This window comes from Lipophrys pholis (assembly GCF_963383615.2).
Source record: "Lipophrys pholis genome assembly, chromosome: 14".
Lineage (NCBI taxonomy): Eukaryota > Metazoa > Chordata > Actinopteri > Blenniiformes > Blenniidae > Lipophrys > Lipophrys pholis.
Window position 1 is genome coordinate 16979530 of NC_137633.1, and position 20585 is coordinate 17000114.

The following is a 20585-nucleotide window of genomic DNA, read 5'->3' on the forward strand; positions in this document are numbered from 1 at the left end:
AAGTTTTCCTTTATTTTGCCTCAGGGGACTTTGCTCAAGCTGCTTCTTTTTTACACACTGTGACAGTTTATATTGGTGGCTGCCAATTTCCTCTGTCCAAATGTCTGATTCTGCCAGGCAGAGGCTGTGAAATGATTGACTTTAATAACCGCCATACGCTCTTGAAGTTATTTTGAAAACCATTCTTGTCTCTTTAGCCGCTCGTCCGGCTCCTCTGTAGTAATTTTGTGTGCGCACGAGCGAGCGGTTTCGTCTCCAGCGGCAAGCCCTGTGGTCTGCTCGCGTGGAGAAATCAGCTCCACTGGAAACTTGAGGTTTTCATTCTTTTTATACTAATAACAATATTTTACAGCTCGTAGGTCTGCGCGGGCTTGCCCGGCCTCAAGCTAATAATAACAGACTCGAAAAATGGCAGGAACTGGGTTTTCCTGACGGTTGAGATGATTGTAACAGTTCAAGGAGCTTGGCTGAACGCTCCTACTTACGCAGTCATGTTGTATTATTAGCATCGTGTATCATTTCTTCCTGTGTTCTCCCTTCTACTCCGTGATTCATATGTTGATTTGTAGTCGAGGAGATTTTGATTTTAATCAGCGGAAACTTTAATTAGCACATTTCCCCCTTTTTGTTTTTCATTGCCTTGCGCGCTTAATTGGCCCTCCAGTGTGGCCCAAAAGACGGCAAGCCATTAGTCAGTGGGCAGCTTTTTCCGAAGACGATGATTACACGCGTGTGTGTGTCCTAACCGGGGGTGCTGTGTTGGTGCTCGCGCTCGTTTGCAGACGTGCCCTTCTGCTTTTGCTAATTATGCCATCATACAGCGCTATAGGCTTTTCCTTTCGAAGACGGCGAGTAATTTAACAAGCTGGATGACTGCTCTCTCATTCTTTCCAATCTCTTACCAGCATCCATATCATCGGGCTCAATGTCTGGGCCTCTTTCTGGCAAGCCAGGCGATACGCTCTGGCTAGCCACAGGAGTCTGAGGCCGCGGTAGATTTTTACGTCGCGCAAAAACTGTTGTATCATCTTCTCGTTGCTGCCTCCACCAGAACCACTTTGATGTCGTCTGAAAGCTACACAGACTGCAGACAAGTCAGCTCAGGCTGGATTGTTCAGACCGCTGTCTGCCTCTGTGGTGGCAGTTGCTGGTTAAAGTGGGCCGCAGTGTAATAGTGCTGGCAGTCCGTTTTATCAGAACACCCCATTCCCCAATCTTTTCTGTTATTGTATGGCCTTGAGGTTAGGGTTTCTCTCTTGGATCATTGGAAGAGGAAGAAAAAATAATATATAGTATACATACACAATCTTAAATGTTGGGACATTACATTGGGCATGTCAATTCCTCATAATGTTGCTTCCCAAGCTGAGCTCCAGAACATCCTTGTGGAAAAAGAGGACTTTCCTGCGAACTTAAATCTGTACATAATAAAGAAAACTAGAATAGGATAGTCCCTGTTCTTTACAGCAGATCTGGTTTATTTTAATGGTCCCGCTTTTCTATGTTCATGAGAGTTTGCGGGTCCACCAGTGTTTGGGTTTCTGTAAATCAGAGGTTCAAGCTCTGTCCACATCAGAGCCCGGTTTAGGTGTTTCCTCACAAGGCTCTCATCAGATACGTGTTCCGTTCACATGAAGCCGGCGTTGTCAGAGACCGAAACCGTATAAATCTTGAACACTCTCACTCACCGTCTCCATCTTTAGAGGTGAAAATCCCAGAACGTCGTAGCCCAACATGATGCACTAACCCTGCAAACCAACGACGCAACAATGTCAGATTAAAGGGTTTTGTTCGTGCGACAGAAGCTACTGAGCATGCTGTATGTTTTACATTAAATGTTTACATTCTCTGGATATTTCTTTGATTAATAAACCAGTGCGACTCCATGAGTCTTTGCTCACTGGCGCCACCACAGGCCTGGAATATTTACTCCAGCGTTTTCTGCCATTTTGATTGTTTGATGCGGTCAGAACTTTCTTTTTGTAGTTTTCTACGTCCAACAAACATTTTCGTTACACACACCCCTATTTTCCTTTAAAGCATGAATTGACCAACATTTTTGAAATGACCTTGTATGTCTTCACAATTGAATTCTAACATCAGTAGTGTGATATGCATCAGCAGGCAACACAATACATAAGCCAATGATATAATCCTGGATCGTCCTCTCTCATATGCTCTGGTTTTTCTTGCAACTTTTTTTCTCAACTTTCACCTTTTTAGACATCATATTTCTCGGGTGTGGGCAGAACATTTGCTGCATTTCCAGCAGTAATGAGAGAAACAGTGGACGGTCTGTTTTTCCAGCCATTTGCCTCCAGGGTTAAGTACCCTTCTCCGTCCCCCCCATATAAGCCCACCCTGCTCAGGAGGAGATGCCTGTGAATAAATGCCACCCTTGTCCTTTCGTAATGGAACAGCTTGACCTTTCGTGACCCCTGGTGGTCGTAGCATCTGCCCGTCGATTCCTTTAGCCCCGTCCTCTGGGACGTCACCGGGGGGCTTGCCGCATCTGCCCGCCAACGATAATTCAATTAACTGCCGAATTTATTTTACCAAATCAAAATAAAGCACCGGCCTCTAATTTCTCAAAGTCAGACAAGGAAAGGGCGTCAGCCGGGAACGCGCAGTTGATTTACTGTCTGTGATGGTGTGAAAAGCGCTTGTTTCTTTCTGGGCGCAGTGCATGACGACTGCATAATGAGCGTGATCCTCATTGACATTCTTGAGCCTCCCTGTATGGATGGGGTAATAATGAGTTTGGCTGCGGCCTTAATTAAATCATGTTGGTAAAAGCGCTCCACATGTGGCACAGCTGCTAGTGCTTAGCTGAGTTTTGCCCATGCCCTCGGATGAGGTGTTCTCGATGCCCTGTTCTGTGTTATCAACCTTTTTTTTTTTTTTTTTTTTTACGAGTCACATTCCTGAGTGGAAGGCGCTTTACAGAACAAGACAAAAGAGTTTGTTTTGCAGAGATTTGTCAGCGATTTCTGTGCCATAATCGAATTAGCTCACGTGCATTCGCGTGACTGGAGGAACCTGCTGCACAGGCCTATCTTTGTTGTTTGCGTTTATCTAACTTCACTAGTCAAACACGGCTGCTGCTGCGGCGCTTTGTCCAGCACCTGTTGTGGATTATGGCTCGAGAACTGCTCCCGGCTAATTTCTTGTGATAATTCAACAGTGAAAGCTAATCTGGCCTTTGCCATTCGGGCTCCTTTCGGGTGAGGCTTTACAGAATGCCTGCCCAGATGTGAAAGAGTCAATCTGTTTCTACTTAAGATGTTAAGGAGGCAGCGACAAAGTCACACAATGCACACGCTCGTGTGCGTTACAGTCATCGCTGTCCAAACAAGTTTCACGCGGCGATCTGTACACTCCCGTGAACTGCGCGTTGACCTCTGACACAGATTTAGGCACAGTAAGTAGGTCGAGACTTTAAATGCTTCGCGCGAGAAGACATGCAAAGGGACAGACACGGGCTCGCCACAGGTGGTAAACCTGTTTGTAGGTGTGCTGAGCTGCAGGAGGTATCCAGTGTGACCTTAACCACCACCCCCCCTTCCCAACAAACACACACACACTGATAACTTGGTGTTTATGGTCGCAGGAAATTCCCGTTCCCTCAGGTGTGGCTGTTTATTGGCTGTTTTGATCAAATGAAAGCCGTGCAAAATGTATCTGTTGTGAAAAGATTAGCTTTAGTAAGATACCACCTTAATCTATGCAAATGAGGTTGCAGCTCCAGCTGTGGGGCTGGCTCGTGTGTTTTTAAAAGCCTGTTGGACACAAACGGAGAAACAATAATTTGGAGGCCATTTTCGTTATTCAAGCTTTGGGAAGCTCTGGTCTTGGTCTTTGAACTTTAAAGACTTGATCTTGTCTTTTTCTTGACTCGGTCTCAGGTTAGGCGAGCTTGACCACAACACTAATACATAGTTACCTTCATTGAAACAGGTTAACGTCCACATATTGCACAGCAGTCTCAGGGGCCAGATTTGACTCTGATGGGCTGATTTTGACTTGCAGGCATATCTTCGACATCCCTGGCTTATAGTGATGGACGGCTGGAGCACATATCCTTCACAGAGAAAAACCACCCATCCATAGGGAGAACATGTAAACCATACATAAAACACAACCACAATATCCAGAACTATGCATATTCTTATATATAAGATTTTATATATTTGGTTATATGATAAAGGTTATAGATCCCCTATGTGAAATAATTTAATACGGTAGTAATCTGTCAGCAGTAGAGTCTAAACCAAGCTCCCTTTACTTTTGAAGCGGTACTATTTGATTTTGTTTTTAAAGTATAAATGCAACGAAGTGTAACAAAATCAATTGCATTAGTCATATTCAGATTTTCCAATTAAAATATTTCAGTCAGATTGAATTGTAGTAAAGAATACAGAATCTTTGTGGCAGCAATGTTATTTTAATTACTCAAATGGCTTATTTCTCATCAAAAGATATTTAAATTAGACAGACCTTTATTAATCCCCCAAGTGAGCAATTGCAGAGCCACGATTGGCTGAAAAATCATCTGAATTGGTGAGTTGAGTGCATGTGCAGAGTAATCTCAGACAGGCAGACCAGGAAGTATAAGTGTGCGTGCGAGTTTGGCTGCTCCCCAGCTGTCTCGCTCATCATCACTGCTCTCAGGATGCTGAGCAGACAGTCCAGCTCAGATTTCTTTGCACCGTTAACAGTAACAGATAGAGTAGGCTCTTCCCAGCCTCTATAAAACAAACAATTTAGGTTCAGAGTAATAAACCTTCCATTTTTTTTTTTTTCACGAGTGCTCTGATTGCCAGCCCTTAATTTATAACCTATTCCTTGCTCAGAGGATTTACCCTCCTTCTAATCAGCCGCCAGCTCAATAGATAATATCAGTTACCTTCCATACAGCGCGAGGAGCCGTGAGCAGCCTTACGTCAAAGCATGGTTACTCTGTGTAGATTTACATTAGCTCGCTCTGTCTGTGAGCTCATCGCCGTGTTTACTAAAGCAGCACAGCCAGGGGGATCCGTCCCTATTAAGAGGCTGCAGGGAGTGCACGAGCGCATTTGCATGGCGAGAGTGCATAAACATGCATGTGCACAGGCACTGGAAGCAGCAAGGCACGTCCAAACACAGTTGATTTCACCTGATGGATGGTTTGTTTAGCCCTTCAGCTTGTGGTGCTGTGTTTACAGGGCTCTGATGTAGGTCCGTGACCTGACGCTGAAGACTGTGCCGCTTTATCATGCCATCTACAGCCAGCCGACTGGCCACAGTCCCCTGGGTTAAAGACGAGGATGTATGCCGGTCTCACTCCAGCTCAGCTAGCGGTGTGATGGGAATACTAAAACCCTCTCCGGTGAATCATCACATTTCATTTTCATTTAAACAGAAGGAAATTGCATTCCTGCGCCGTGTAATGCATATATGATGTAGACCTCAAAAAGGTCACTCCAATAAAAAAGTGCAGTCCCAAAGCTTGTTTGAAACAAGTTAATCCTCCAATCTGGGGGAGAGGGGATAATCCCACTCGTTTGTAGCCGAGTCGAGCATTTATTTAAGGGCACGGTATGGAACTTTTAAACATTACCTCGCCACAAGAAAACAGCAGTTATTATGTGATTCCATTAATGTCTCTGTGTTGTTTAGCAGGAATGGATACTAAAGTTGGCAATCTAATCAGTTATTGCATGTTCACTCTTGTAAATCAGTGTCTAATCTCTCCATTAAGAAAAATGCCAGATTGAATGGAAAACACAAGAGAAGCTGGAGCAATTGTTAATGACTAATTAAGAAAAAAACTGACAAAACTCTGAAAAAGCACTGCCACGTAATGCACAAACGTACCATTAATGAACATTTTTTGTTAATTAATGGTACTTTGGACGTGGTACTTAGGAAAAGCGACTTTAACACAAATATCCCAAATAATTCTGTACTGATCTTCTGAATTGAAAAAAAAAAAAAAAAGCCACATTTAAAGACTATTTGACTGTTCCTGCTCCTAACAACAGTGATCTTTCAGCCTGGCCAGTGTGGGAACGTGAACACTTTAACCAGGACATAAATTAGAACAGGTAATGGACACTAATGGCTTGCTTTGCATCGCCTCCTTTGTTAACCTTGACCACAGTGAGCAAACCGACCAGACGAGCCCAGACTGGTGGAAGTACCTCTAATTGACTTAAAGCATCATGCGGGCTTCAGCCTGTCAGTTTAAGGCTTTAGTAGACCTGACTCTCATGTATAAACAGTGGTGACACCTGGTTCCGTGGGCCTTACCATGTCCATATGTAGAATTTTAACCCATTTATCTTGAATAAAGTCGCTTATTTAGAGGCAAGTACAGTCAAGAGAATAATGTTGAGTAATGAGCGCTGGCTGAGTGATTCATGCTCACTTTGGCTTGACTGTGATCGACACCTCGGCCCTTAATGGACCATAAAAAGCGAGACGTTGCCAGTTGGAGCTCCGGTTTTCCGAGCATATGGTCCAGTTTGGCATGATGAGATAACGTTTGAATTTTTTTTGTTTGTTTTTGGCATGAACTCGTCTTTCCTCCGGTTGTCAGAGAAAACGCTTAAATTGCACGTTGACTATCTACCAGGCAACATAATTTAGGAGTAAAGTTTTATTTGTGCAGCGGGCAAAAGTGGCTTTCCGGAATTGTGAGTATGGCTCTTGCACCCTGGGGTTGGGGGAGGCCACCGGGGCAAACTCCCTCTGGCGTCAGACCTCCTCAAGAATGCTGAGAGGGATTAATGCATGCCTGTGGCCGTGATGGATGGGGCTTGGAGCCGCACACACTTCCACAGACATATACTCACAGAGCATCTGGATGCAGACTGTTTGGCCCTCCCCTGCAGCAGTATCTGCCAGCCTAGCAGGTGTGTTTGTGTGTGAGGGTGTGTGCTTCCTGGGACAAAGCCAGGCTTGGTTACTTGCCCTACTACCCCAGATAGAGCTATTTTCACCAGCCATGTGCCATTTTGATATAAAGACGTGTCTTTTATTGGAGGAGTTCACCTCGGGGACACTTTGAAAGATTCACTTCGGATCGCAGATGAATCGATTCCCGCTGCCTCGCAACGATTTTTGCCTCTTTTTACCTCCTTTGATTGATGCCCGTGTTCCAACACGTGACTTCACCCTTAGATAGCACCACATCGATTATTGCAGGCCGTTCACCTTCCCCCGAATCCCACCTCGCATGATTGTTTCCGAGGAATCTTCAGTGGTTCTGCGCGACCTCTAACAGACGACACGACGTGACGGATTCCCGCACTGCAGCGGTCAATGATCCCTGATGGATCACCTCGGGGAGTCAGGAGTGTGTCTCACATGGCTGCCACAGTACACTACAGTGGCTGCTGCTATGATAATGAGTGAGTGAGTCGCGGGCTGATCATATTAATCACCCGGAGCCCGCTCTGTGCAGCGTGTGACAGATTATCCTGCAGCACACAAAAGACAGCCGCGGTCGCTTCCTGTGCAGATAATGCAGTTTGCAAACACTTTTAATGAATGAGTATTATGCAGACGTTTGCATTAAGTATTATACAAAGTCATAGTGGTGGAGGCTGATGAAAATCATGCTTTTCATTCAAACTGCCCTTTCTGAAGGTGAGCAACTAACACGCTGGCTCGTTGTTTTTTTTTTTTTCCCCTTCACCTCAAAGGCACTTCTCCTTCCCTATCTCCCATCTGCCGGGACATAATTAGATATCTCTGCTTTCCCCTTTGAACGAGGAAGGTGTCGGGCCTCGCCCCGTCTCCCCGGGCAGGCCTGGGTGTGCTCTTGTTTTCCCACGAGCTTCAGCGACTCTTACATGGCCGTTACAGAGTCTGCTCAGGCTTTTAATGTTTTATACGCACCTCCTGTCAGAGTTAGATTTTACATCTCGGGAATAAAGCTGAGATGTTGTGATAAAGTCTGAATGTTGAGACTTAAAACAAATGTTGCACATAAAATTGCTGGTAGTAATGCCGAAATATATATATCAGGACAAGATTTGCTTGAAATCATATATTTGAACATGAAGTGATGCAAAATTAAAGAAATTGTGACAATACTCTGCAATTAAATAGACAATTTGGCAATAAAGCTCAAGAAAATATTGTAGATAATTACTTTGTTTGTGAAAGGCTGTGAAAATCCAGAAATGTTGAAAACAAAGCAGAAATTTGATAAATAAAGCAGACATGTGGGAAGAAAGGTGCATCTGCCGACAGTCGGGCAGAAATTTGGAAAAACAACATATAGGAGAAATAAAGATTGTGTTTTTGGGGCAAAATTGTGGAAATAGATCAGAAATGCAGCGAGGAGAGGCATAATGTTGAAAGTAAAGAGGAGATCTGAGAGCTTTCAACTGTGAAATCAAATGAAATTTCAAGCAAGTACCAAATATTGCAAGTAAATACAAGGTATTGCAAAACAGCAGAAATGTCAGAACTAAAGCAGACATTTGGGAAAGAAGAAAAATTGGAAATAAAACGGAGAGCTTTGTGATATGAAGTAGAATCATTTACTGCAGATTTGTGGTGGGGGGAAAAAACGTATACATTTTCATAACAAATCAGAAATATAGCAAGGAAATAAATATTGCTGTAAATAAATGAGATGTTGCAGGTTTCAAGTCTAAAGCAATTTACAAATGTTGCAAATAAAGGTTGACAGCTGAGAATAACACATTTTTCAGAATGAAAATCCAAAGAGAGAGGTGCATTTCAACTTGACCTTTGACGTTTCGACTTTAATATTATTACCGCACTTTAAATGTAAGGATTCTGTTATGGCCCGTCTGTGCACTTGGTGTTTTCTTTCCAACCTTCAGCCTCAATTCAGAGGTTCTCAACAGCTTCTTCCACTTTGATGAGATGAAGTTAGAGCGGCATGAAGGTGATCAGGCGTCTTGGCTGTGTTGCAGCACAGATGTTGGTGTGTGTGTGTGAGAGAGAGAGAGCATGCTGATTGTACTGGAAACGCCATCCAGCTAAATAGTGGGAAAACCAGTCAGTCCACCTCCTTTTTTTTTTTTTTCCCCCTTTAAGATTTAACCCTGAAAACGACCTTCCACTCTGTCCATTAAGCTGCTTAATTAACAGAGACGCTGATGGAACGCTGATTCGCTCCTGCAGTCTTCCAGCTGTTTGCTTCATCGTTTGAGAGCGGTTCACCTGCTCCTTCCTCCACCAATCACACGCAGACATGCCGACACGTCTCCATTCTGCAGCAGATGGATACTGACACCCCCCTTGAGGATGGCCGAAGTCAGTTTCTCCTCTAAACAAAGGCCTCAGACTGTGTTTACACCACATCTCTCATTGCAGTATCTCCACCGCCACTGTCAGTGGAGAGTAATGTCTCTGGTGCTTTTCTTTGGGACACGTCCACCCTCTTTTGTTAGCAAAAGACCTGCCTGCAGCGACACACCCTGGTTAATTTAAAGTTTGGTCTGCACCCTCTGTGTTGCGGCTGCGGTCGTGTTGACAAGGAGCGCCGGTCTGACCTGCGCTGACAGAAAATAGAGATTTCACAGTTTGGAAAGAGAACGAGCAGGAGATGATGGATGGTGGTCCAAATGACAACACAGCTTTTTGTAGCTGTACTTTCTCTTGGATGTGATTTTGCAGACAAACTCCTCCTTTTATTGTGTGAAGAAGCTGTTTTTAAGGTGTTGGACAGGCCTCCTGCTAAGACTACCAGAAACCTGTTTCTAGAGAGTGAAATGTTTTCCGTTTACTCTCCACGTGAAAAAAGAAAACACAACTTTTCTGAAACGTGCTTTACTGCACATGTGCATTACGGCCTGCAGATCTCAGAGAAATGCTGCTTAATCTTTGGATTTTGACCTCCCCAATAAAGTACATTTACTACATCGTCATCTGGATCACATGCGGAGAAACGTTTCTTACATAGCGCAGATAATGAGTGGCTCACTATGACAAAGAAACCGTTTAAAGGTGCTTAAATTTGAACATCGCACACCAACTAGTGGCCTGATGTGCATTTTCAGGGTTTTCGTGCGTATGCCTGAACAAGAAACTTTTCCAAAACAAACGGGGAAAAAAAAAGTCATTAAGTTTCCAGTTAATCTTTGTTCTGTAAAAAGGGGCCTTGACTCAGCATGGTGTTTTAAAGGGGTCTCCACAACAAGTCCTTGTAACGTTGCACTGTAACCATGGCTAGTTATTATGCTGGATGCACTTTATGTTGCAACCAGGATTATTCTATTTAAACAGAACTGACTCTTTTCTTCCACGTGTAATGGAGACAAATTAAAATAACCCTCTGTGGAGAACATTGTTATGACAGTTGCAAACTATTTACACAGACTTATTGGATATTTCAGATTGAGAAGAATCATGCTTCTTATTGCCTATAGATCTCAATAGTCATTAACAGCAATGTGTATTTATGTTAAAACAAATGCAGCAGTCCAGGATTCAAGTTGATTTGGATGCATTTAAATTACACTTCAATGTTTAACCTCCCTGGAGTCTTTCAATTAAAGTCGGAATAGTAAAGGGACAAGGAGGGAGCCGTTTGTGGAACCCAGCACCACACAAAAGGCTTGACCTTTCACCCCGACTGAAAGCATCCCAGATTAAGCAAATTCCATCAGTCTCCACCCCTGCTTCCTCCCGCCCGGCGGTTATCATTCCCAGCGCATCTCCAGGCGCTTGATACTTTAAATCCGTGTTTGTAGGTGGGGCAGCGTACTAATCGCTGCTAAAATAAGCAATTAGCATCTATTTATTTCCTCCCGGTGGATGCTTCCTCCTCACAAATTGCTGCCGAATGCAGTCCCCGGAGAACCGGGTAATCAATGGCATCAAACCATAAAACGGCCTCCAGCCACGAGAGTGTCTCCATCATGCTGTTTATGAGGGCGACGAGTAATAAGAACGCAATAACAGAAAACTCATATTTCACCCCGCGACTCCCCCCCCCCTCACACCCCCCCCTCCGCCTCCTTTTTTCCGCCCCATTCATCAGACCCCCCCCACCCCCACATTGCTCCTCGAGCAAGATGGATTATTGCAGGTAATCTATCTGAGATTAAACATGACATAGATGATCTATTTCACACCTAAGAACTGTTTACACGGAACATTAGTGTGCTGATAAGAGTGCATTTGTTTCACAGACATCTCATTTAAAACGTATTCACATCAAACACATTTTAGTTCTTGGGCCACTTATGGCCTATTATCTTGAGTGGGCCGCACCGGTAAAATAAGGACGTAATAACTTTTCATTTTAAACTTTAAAGCTTTTCTAAAGAAGAATACGTGATGGAAAATGCCTATATTTTCACAAAACTAAACTATAATAACTGCTGAAAATGACCAAAGTCTTAACATAAAGCCAATTTAATGAAACCTTCTGGTGTAAAATACGGTGAAATGTCCCAAAAAAAAGCATCTCCTATAGCGGTTGCATTGTGCATCTTTTTAGGAACTCACCTGACAGCATGACTTTGAGGCGAGTTTCCTCCCTTTTGACTGGAAATCCTCCCTATTTCAGATGGAATTCCCATAATTCTGAGTGAGAATTGTGTAATCTAACAGGTTGATACTCAATCTAGGAAAGCCTGAGATTTCAGGTGCTAACTGCAGGCTTGTAAAGAATTCAGTTTGCACTTTCAAATATCTTTTCGAATAGTTTTCAGTACAAAGCCTCCTGTCTGGTTGCTCACACCTTTGACTCATGAAAGCCTTGAATTGAAAGTGTACTTTTGATGATTTAGTCCAGCCTTGGGACTGCAGACTTCATACAATCCTTTGCTTCTCCCTGACTAACACTTGTGAGGTCAGTGGAGAAATTCTGAAAGTTGATGCATCCAGTTTAACTGGTTTTCTTCTACCCCCCCCCCCCCCCCCCCCCCATTGGATTTCTACTGCATACCATTCCCATTCTAGTGCCACAAAAATGTTGCAAAAATAAATAAAACCCAAAGAGTTCTGACCAGTGTCGCTATGAAAGGTTTAACTACTCATGAAAAGCAGAGATCCGCGTTCAAGGATTGCAATTAAAATCTTCCCTTAACAGATAAAGTTGCAGAGAATTGAACAAACTTGACTCCTGCTGAGGGTCGGTTGTTTATCCAAACCATCCAATAATACTCTTTAATGGAAAGGATTTTTAATATTGGCTGGACTGGCTTATATTTATGGTTCATGTGGACCCTCGGGGAAATTAATTCATTCACTGCTCACCTGACTCGTGGTTATTGATTACCTTTTGGATAAATTATTGTGATCCTGCTTGTGTAAATGGGACCCTCCAAATGTTCATTAATCAATGTGATCAATGAGTCAAACAGTGGGATATCTAAACTAACGTAGATACGTTTTTGGTTTAACTTTGCTCATTTAAAGACTTGAAACATTTCAAACTCGTTGATAATTTGAAGATAAGTATCTTTATTTTTTTGGGACATTTGTCACTGAATGAACAAAACCACCTTGGTTCTCTCAGTAACCGAAGAAGCTTTTTGTTGTCATAAAATTGTTGCTGCTGAAGTCTTCAAACCCTCTGTCATGACAAACAGACGTTGAGTTTACAATCCGTGGTTTTCTTTGCTCTCTCTCAGGCATCACATCAAACTTAAGATATAATTGTATATTCTCCTGCGCAAATGAGCTCGATGCAGCACAATGTATGAGTGGAGTAATGTGGTGGATTAGTCTTTTTCTCGCTCAAAACAATATCATAATAAACCCTGTCTTAATGTCCATCACATGATGCCTTCAGACTGAAATCGGACTTGAATCAAACTCCTCTTCAAATGGAGTCTGTCCATGCAGTGAAGGCACGAGGATTGTTTTAACTAAACCAAACGTGACGATAAACCCTAGGATTTCTCTCTTGTCATTTCCTCTCCTCTCCTCTTCACTATCATTTCTTTTTCTCGGGCACATGTTGGCATCTACGTGCAGAGCAACCTTACAAAACAACGTGGTCGCCTGCTGCCTGTCTCATCATCACTTCAGTGTCTGCAGATGTACGAATGAAAACGACATTGAGCTTGGATACGGAGGGATTTGATTGGTCTTTGGAGAGCGGCGCTTGTTGGAGTCTTAATTGATCGTAATTGGAGGTCAGACCATTTGGCGCGGTGGAATTAGAGCCCACACCTGCTCCGTATGAATATGCATCGCAGTGCCGCTCGCTGCTTCCTCCCTCTTTCTTGGAGCCTCACTCTTTTCTCTTTTCAGGCCAAGCGTGTTGTTGACCGAGCTTTTAGCCGCCTCCATCCGTAGCCACACAAAGGCCTTTGAGAGGAGCTCAGACCGGAGCACGAGCACCATTGTGCTGCTGACAATGTTGTTTGGGCCCCGCTCATATTGTGTCCCAGAGCTGATGTCTCTATGTGGGGCAGCAGGCTGATGGAAGGCCACTCCACAGCTGCTCAGGCAGCGTGGCACAGACATGACTTTCAATAGCTATTCAGGACCAAATTCTAGCTCCGCCGGGTTGAGACACTTATGTTTTCCATTTGTAGTGGAGTGATACGATCCCGTACGCCAATATTATTCTCTTCGAAAAATAAACAGCCGTCTCTCGCTACACAGTTCTGATGCTGTGTTATGTTGTGTTGTGGCTTTCTGAATGTGTCCAGTGCGCCTGTGTGACCGCAGGTATGTGAGCTGTAGACAAACGGAGGCACGTCGGCTGTCTCAAGTTGGCGTGCGGCTGGTTTTTAATGCAAGGGCACGGCGCTTAAAGCTTCTTTGTTTTGTTTAGCCTCGTCTCAAAATGCGACCCACATTCGGTCCCTTCTAGGCTCCTTGGGACTTTCACACAGCTCAGGCATGTCACCGACTGTGTTTCCTCCTGTATAATTTCCTCTTTGGCTCTGCTCTTTTTTTTCACACCAAACCTTTGCCCCCTCGCCTTTGCTCTTCCACACTCGTTCCCTCACACACATACAGACTGTCTCCTCTCGGTCACTCGCTGCCTCTCTGGCCTCCTCCTGTGGGGGGATTGCGGTGTTTCGGGTCAGACAAGAGCTGCAGTCATTGCGCCCTCCCCGGTGCCTCCCCTGAGCAGAGCTACAGCCATTACACGCCAGCTTGTCTTCACCAATCGCCTCAAAGCGGCTATGGAAAACCGCCTCGGCTTGCAACAAGCCCTGCATCCTCCTGCGAGCCAACGGAAAAGCTGGATATAGGAAAACCAACTGTGTTGAGTAGTGGAGTCGTTTTTCTTTTTTACTTTTTTTATTTATTTTTTTAGCAGTTGAGTCTCTAAATGGACGAGAGCTATAAAACATCCTTGCGTCTCTCTTTTTGAACGAGCACCTCTGTTGAGAACTTTTTCCACTTCTTCCTCCTTGCTCCTCTGGCGCTCGGTTGCCTAGGGTTACCCAGGGAGGAGCGTGATTCGCCCGCTCCCTCCAAAGCCGGGAGGGAGTTTCCACGTGTCTCCCAGTGTGTCTGGGTGCGCGCGTGTGTGTGACTCAGATACGTTGTGTGTGTGTGTGTGTGTGTGTTGCTTTAAGACTCAATGAGCCCTCGCAGTGAGAATCCACTTGGAGATCAGAGAACACCAGCTAGATTTCTCCTTTGCAAGCTCTTCAAAGAGCTTTTAGATTAAAGCCCGGGGCCACAGAGGTAAGTCATGTTGTGGTCTCTGTGTTTTATCTTTCTTTCCCTTTGTTTCTTCTGTTTACTGGATTAGGATGAGGCTGGGTGAAGAGGTTGCATTGTCTCCTATTGTTCATATGCACAGGTGTGGGCTACTCTATGTGTTTGCATTTGTGAGTACTGTTTACTTCCCACCTGTGTCTCTTCTACAATAGCGTGTGCTTCTATTTCCATCACTCGTGTAATGGCCTGCCTTGAGCTTTCATAGTGTAGCCTCATAAGTTATGATAGACTTTCTCACCTCTGCTGCTGTTTCAGGGTTGTCTGCATGTTTATGCCTGACTCGTATTCACTGGTGAGAATAACTGAGTTGGACAGACTTATCACTTTCTTCAAACTTTGTATCTACAGCTCAAGTTGCTGAGTGCTTGTTTGGTGGCAACACATTGTCTGACTTGGCAAAAAAAAAAAAAGAATCTTGGCACCGATCTGGAATAGCTGTGGCACACGTGTATAAATCTTTCAGGATGCTGCCATGTCATTTTTTGGTCAGGAGCCAAGCACAGAGCTTCTAAATGTATCATGAAAAAGTCCAAAAGATACTTAACAAGCGCTTTGATGGATGCTTGGTGGCTTTGGCTGGATCTGCCACACAGTAATATGGGCCTTCACTGAGTGATTCATAGACAGACGTTTCTCCTCATAAGCAAACAACCGCAGGATGCTTGAATTCTGCCTCACAAAGACAGAAACAGTGGGAGACTGCATGGTCTTTTGGCAACGATAACACTGTTTTCTGTGTTTCTTTGCTTCTTGCTGTTGTTTTCACAGTGTTAGAAGAAGCGGTGAACTGCTTTGCATAACTTTGAATGTTAAATCTTAAGGCGCGCTGTTCCTTTAAGGGCTGGGAAGTTGTCGCGCCGGAGGAGAGTGATAAGAGACAAGTCCCACGGGCTGTGATTTGACAGGAGGAAGGCTGTGCGATTGTGTTAAGAGTCACTACCAATAACAAATGACCTCATGGCTCACAGCAGAATTTAAAAAGCATGAAACCTTGTTGGCACCTCGTAGGGATTACTTTCTCCACTCAGTCATTTGTGTTCCTGATTGAGTTTCTTTCCCACCAGAATCACGTGTTAACTCGGTAACAAAGCCTTCAATTTCCACGTGATCGCTTTACTGAACCTACTTTTCTATATTTAAGATTTTACATCAGAAGAAGGTTAAAAAAACATATTCCTGCAGGATGGGGGTGGGTGGGATTCATCCTGTATTTCATGCTTGCTCTCTCAAGTTGAGATTCAAGGACACGAGGATCAGATTGCACTTGTTGCACGTGTGGGCTTCTGAAAGAGTCTGATGTAGTAGCTCCTGTTCAATAAATGCCCGGTGGTCTTCATGAAGGAGAAACATGGTTACTTCCGTAACACTTTATGGACCTACTGTGTTTATCTCATGTCAAGGTGTGGCCCCCATTCCTTGTCGTTATCCTCAGCGTAGACCCAAGTCGCACACGGTGGCAGACTAAACACCGACCTTGCGTGGGAGTCACTTGAGGGCAGCCTGAGAAGAATGCCAGGTCATGGGGTGTGCCGCAGAATGGACGGGGTGCCAGTGGTCCTTTGGCCCCCGAGCAGATGGCCTGTAGGAAGCCTTTTGACGGGGAAACAGAGGAACGAAGGGGAAAAAGGGAGGGAGCGCGCAGAAGACTGGGCGTAGCGGTTTTTCAGCTAAAAGGAAGACTTGTCTTGTTGTTCTCTCCAAACAGTCGCACAATACTCCGGTTCAGCTTGCAGCAGAAGGCAAACGTGTGTGTCTCGGGGTTTGTGTGTTGGCACGCCTTTGAGCCTTTCATACCCGCAGTCCTGTGCTGCCTGAATAAACTTAGCAAAAAAGGCATCAGTACTAGTGTTAAGAGAAAGCCGTCATTGTGACAAGTTCGACAACCGGCTTTATGTTGACTCCGAGTGAAGTCAGCAGCTGCTGTTTTTTCTGTCTTCACTCCGGAAAAGGCATTGTTTGGTAATTCTTCATTCATAAAAAGACGTACTTTCATACTTGTAGACTCAAAACACAATATTCTTCTGCCTAATTTGGCTCATTGCACGCTGGTGATGGTAACAGACGTTGGGTTTCAGTTGGTGTATGTGCAGCGAGGGTTGAAGGCAAGGATTGCAACGGAAAAAGGGGGAAATGGAGTGAGTAAATTGGGTTGTTTTCCCCAAGGCTTCAAGGTTAATGAAGGGGATTGACATGTTTAGAGTTGGAACATTCTTGTGCAGTTGACCAGAGATGCATCAACATTGCCGGGTTGGCCATTCCAGTGTTCTTCTGAACTGTGGCCCTAATTCAACAACTGTGACAAAGCTGTAAATAACTTGTGTATTACTGTGAACAAAAAAGCAAAATGTGAGTTGAGAATTAGCGTGCAGAGAACTTCTGTCTCGGTATCAATTGCTGCTTATGTTCAACCTCTTATCCCTTTAAATCATGACGAATGAAGCGTTTTGTTAATCCCCCGATCACCTCGGAGAGATGGTTCAAGTTCATTACCAGACGCGCAGATCTCCGGCCAAGTTTCCACTGCACCTTCAAGCGCTACTTTTTTTCACACTCTTTCTAAACAGCTGCAGAAATAGTGTGCGATTTTCTTCATCTTGTACATTTTTTTTATTTATTTATTTTTATTTGTAACATCCTCCTGGATCTTTGCCAAGTTCTTCATGTTACAAATGTAAATAATTTTGGATTTCCCAGGAATCCACACACTTTTTTTTTTAGCAGGGGTCGATGTACTCGCTCAACTCTTGTTCATCTCACCTCTCAGTCAAGGTGCATCCAAGCAGGTGAAGATAAACTCTTAATGCTACAGGTCGCTTAATCCCGAAGGTTAGGGCTCTGGTCAGCGAGCTGTTTACACTGTAACAGCACACATGTTGTACGTGTGCTGCCGGGCTTAGTGGGGTTAGCACTGTTTGAAAGCCCCCTCACACAACCAGCTACATGCATTTACAGGGGTTATGCTGAACACACAAGGAGGAGTCAAGCCGCTTCAAGATGCTGCCTCCGCAAAGGGCTCTTTCTTACTTCGCCCCCGACTCTCCGTCGACAAATTTGGCACTGACGAGTGAAGGGGGAAGGAAAAAAAAAAAAGAAGGAGCAAGCTAAGGTTCCAAGGTTTAAAAATAAACAGGCGGGTAAACTGTAGTCAGCTTTGACAAAACTTTCCCAAACCGGACCGAAGGCGACGTCATTTACTTGCGGGAAGGTGGAAAAATGCAACAAATGTTTGGTTTGGATTGGGGGAGAGCTGCTCTGGGAGGGGAGGAGCAGTTTTTTTAAACGAGTCGTTCTGTAGCGCCAGGGTGGCACTACTCCACTGTGCAGCCCTGCACATCTCGAATCCTGGCTGGTGGATCTCTAACTGGGATCACGTGTAGTGACACTCACTGGACTTCTTGGTTACTTTTCAAGGAATCATTTTTCCAAATCATCTTGTCTGTGCAGCACAAGAGAAAGAGTAAAAGTAAGACAGTCTTTCACGATGGTGGCATTGTCTTTGTGTGATTCAGCATTGCAGGGATGTGTCTCTCCCTGTGAGAAACAAGCAGTGTCCCTGCCAACTGCCGGGGATTAGGTCTGCTCTTTAACAGGCACACCTGTTATCAAACATGGAGCTCATCGCACGGACTCAGTGACAGTGTTGTGCTGTGGAAAGAACCTTAGTACTGAGTCAACTTCTCCCTGTGTGTTTCAGATGAGCCAGATGACGGTGGAGTGAGTTTATTTTGAGACATGAGGTGGAGAGAACCTCGTTCGTAGAATTTCCAGTCTGAGAAGAGTCGTCCAGAGAGGTGAGTCCAACAACTGTGGCCTTCATGTCTCGGTATTCAAACAATCCTGTCATTTCCATGCGATCTTTGTTAGCTTGGTATTCAAACTTTTTTGGGCGATTATTATGACACAGTATGTTGTGTAGCAGTACGGGGGAGAAAAAAAAAGGCATCGCATCCGTTCTGCATGTTCGAGTGTGTTTTCTTTAAGTTGTTAATCTACTTGGGGTGCTAATTCAAACACATGAAGTCTGATTGAGGTGTTGGCCTTCTATGCACTTGTTACGTAATGGCATCACAGGCAAGCGGCAGATACAGATCCTGCCTGTTGCTGTCGGCTGTCTCCCATGTTCTTAAAGCTCTGTAATGAAATATCTATCTGGTCACGGCTTTCAGTTGCTAATGTAAAAGCGTTGTGCACCGCCTGGAAGTAATTTTCTCAATTGTTTTCACTGTCGTCACACATAACAACCGCGACGGGTTAAACGCCCGTTCATCTCCCCTGACTTTTCTGCAGGAAGAATAGAAGCATGTAGTCAGGCGACAGATCACACAAACCCCATGTTTAGATGTGATAGAATCAGTTGTAGCTATTTGTTTTGAAAAGCATCAAGAATGCGTTGACCTGCTGTTGTTTTTACTCTGGAAACAAACAATAATGGAACACATAAAGTCAGACTTTAGACCCACACAGTGGCAATATTTTCTATGAGTAATTCATTTTATGGCTCAAATGAGCGCTCGCAATATCATACTGGGCCATTATATATATATATATATATATATATATATATATATATATATATATATATATTGTGCCATATGTGACTACCATTTTCCGGTGATGGCTTTATGAGTGTATTTTCTGTTTTTCATTTTTTTTTTCCAGGCCAAGATGGGAAATTCAGAAAGCCAGTACAGCATTCAGGGCCCTAAAGGCACAAGCTTTATCTTCCCCGGGAAACAGAAACCATATTCATTGAAGCCCCGCTCAGCCAAAGATGACGCCCTGTCACCCCACTCCTGGTGGAAAAACGCTCCAGTGGGCTCGGGGTACAAGGCCAGGTGTGTTGGCCGTGGCTGCCTGTCCCCTGCTAAAAGCAGACAGCCTTACACTACTCGGCACTGTGACTACATCTCCAAGGGAGTGAGGGGGGGCAGCCCCGGTGAGCATCGCTGGCATCGCTCCCCTGGTTGTGGGATCCGAAGGAGGCACATGTTTGAGGACTATGAGGATAATCCATATGGGGCTGAGCTTAACGGACACACTTTGAATGGACATAGTGAGGAGCACGAGGTTTTAGAGGAACAGAGCAGCCCACGGGTGGTGATCAAGAAGGATGGTAGTCTGAGGGTGGAGTTCACCAACACCTCGGGCAACCCCCTTCTACTAGACCAGGCTTCGGGTCCGGTCCAGCTCCTCAAATTCTCTCCCAATTTGGACTCTTCCTCCACCCCGAGTCTGCCTGGGTCCAGTGGTAGTAGGCAGGATGACCACTGCAGTGGCCCACCACCAGCATCGACCTCCTCCACGGCCAGGACCAGCAAAGGAAGCTCACTCAGCTCCGATGGCTCCTGGTATGATTCCCCATGGGGGCCCAGCACGGAGCTCTGTGAGCAGGACCAATCTTGCACTGTAGTTCCCTCCCCCGTTCACCAACTTGACGCCTTTGCAGAACAGTCACCCCCATTGTCCATCACCGACCTTTACAGGGATCCCACGATGGCTGCCACCTTCCCCACAGTCAGAGACTTGTCCGCCCATTTACAGGATCCTCCACCAGGCCCGAGGCCACACAGGGCCTCCTTTGCATCTGTCCTGGATGTCCCCTTGGAAGAAGAATGCTCAGAGACCCACCAGTACTCGTCGTACACCCTTCCCTGTCGCAGGCCCAAAGCTCACACCATTAGTGAGAACCTGTCCCAGTACACTGAACAAGAACAGCACCAGGAGCAGTCCGGGCCTGACTTTGGTTTCCAAAAGAAAAGCTCAATCAAAAACCGCATGAGACGCTTCAGTGACTGGACGGGCAGCCTCACCCGAAAGAAGAGGAAGTCACAGGTACGTCTGGCCACGGTTAACTTTCCAGTTGTTTTAATATTGCAGAAGCAGTTCTGAATGATTTCCTTTATCGCTCACAGGGTTCA

General features: G+C 44.9%; 1 protein-coding gene across 1 annotated transcript in view; it reads left to right on the forward strand.

Moving 5' to 3' along the window:
• Positions 1-20585, forward strand: part of tiam2a (TIAM Rac1 associated GEF 2a) — an 82378-nt gene that overhangs the window by 9508 nt on the left and 52285 nt on the right. The window contains exons 2-3 of the mRNA XM_080479863.1: positions 18362-18458; positions 19327-20499. Coding sequence (XP_080335989.1) covers positions 19333-20499 — 1167 coding nt within the window. The 5' untranslated portion in view covers positions 18362-18458; positions 19327-19332. The remainder of the gene's footprint in view (positions 1-18361; positions 18459-19326; positions 20500-20585) is intronic.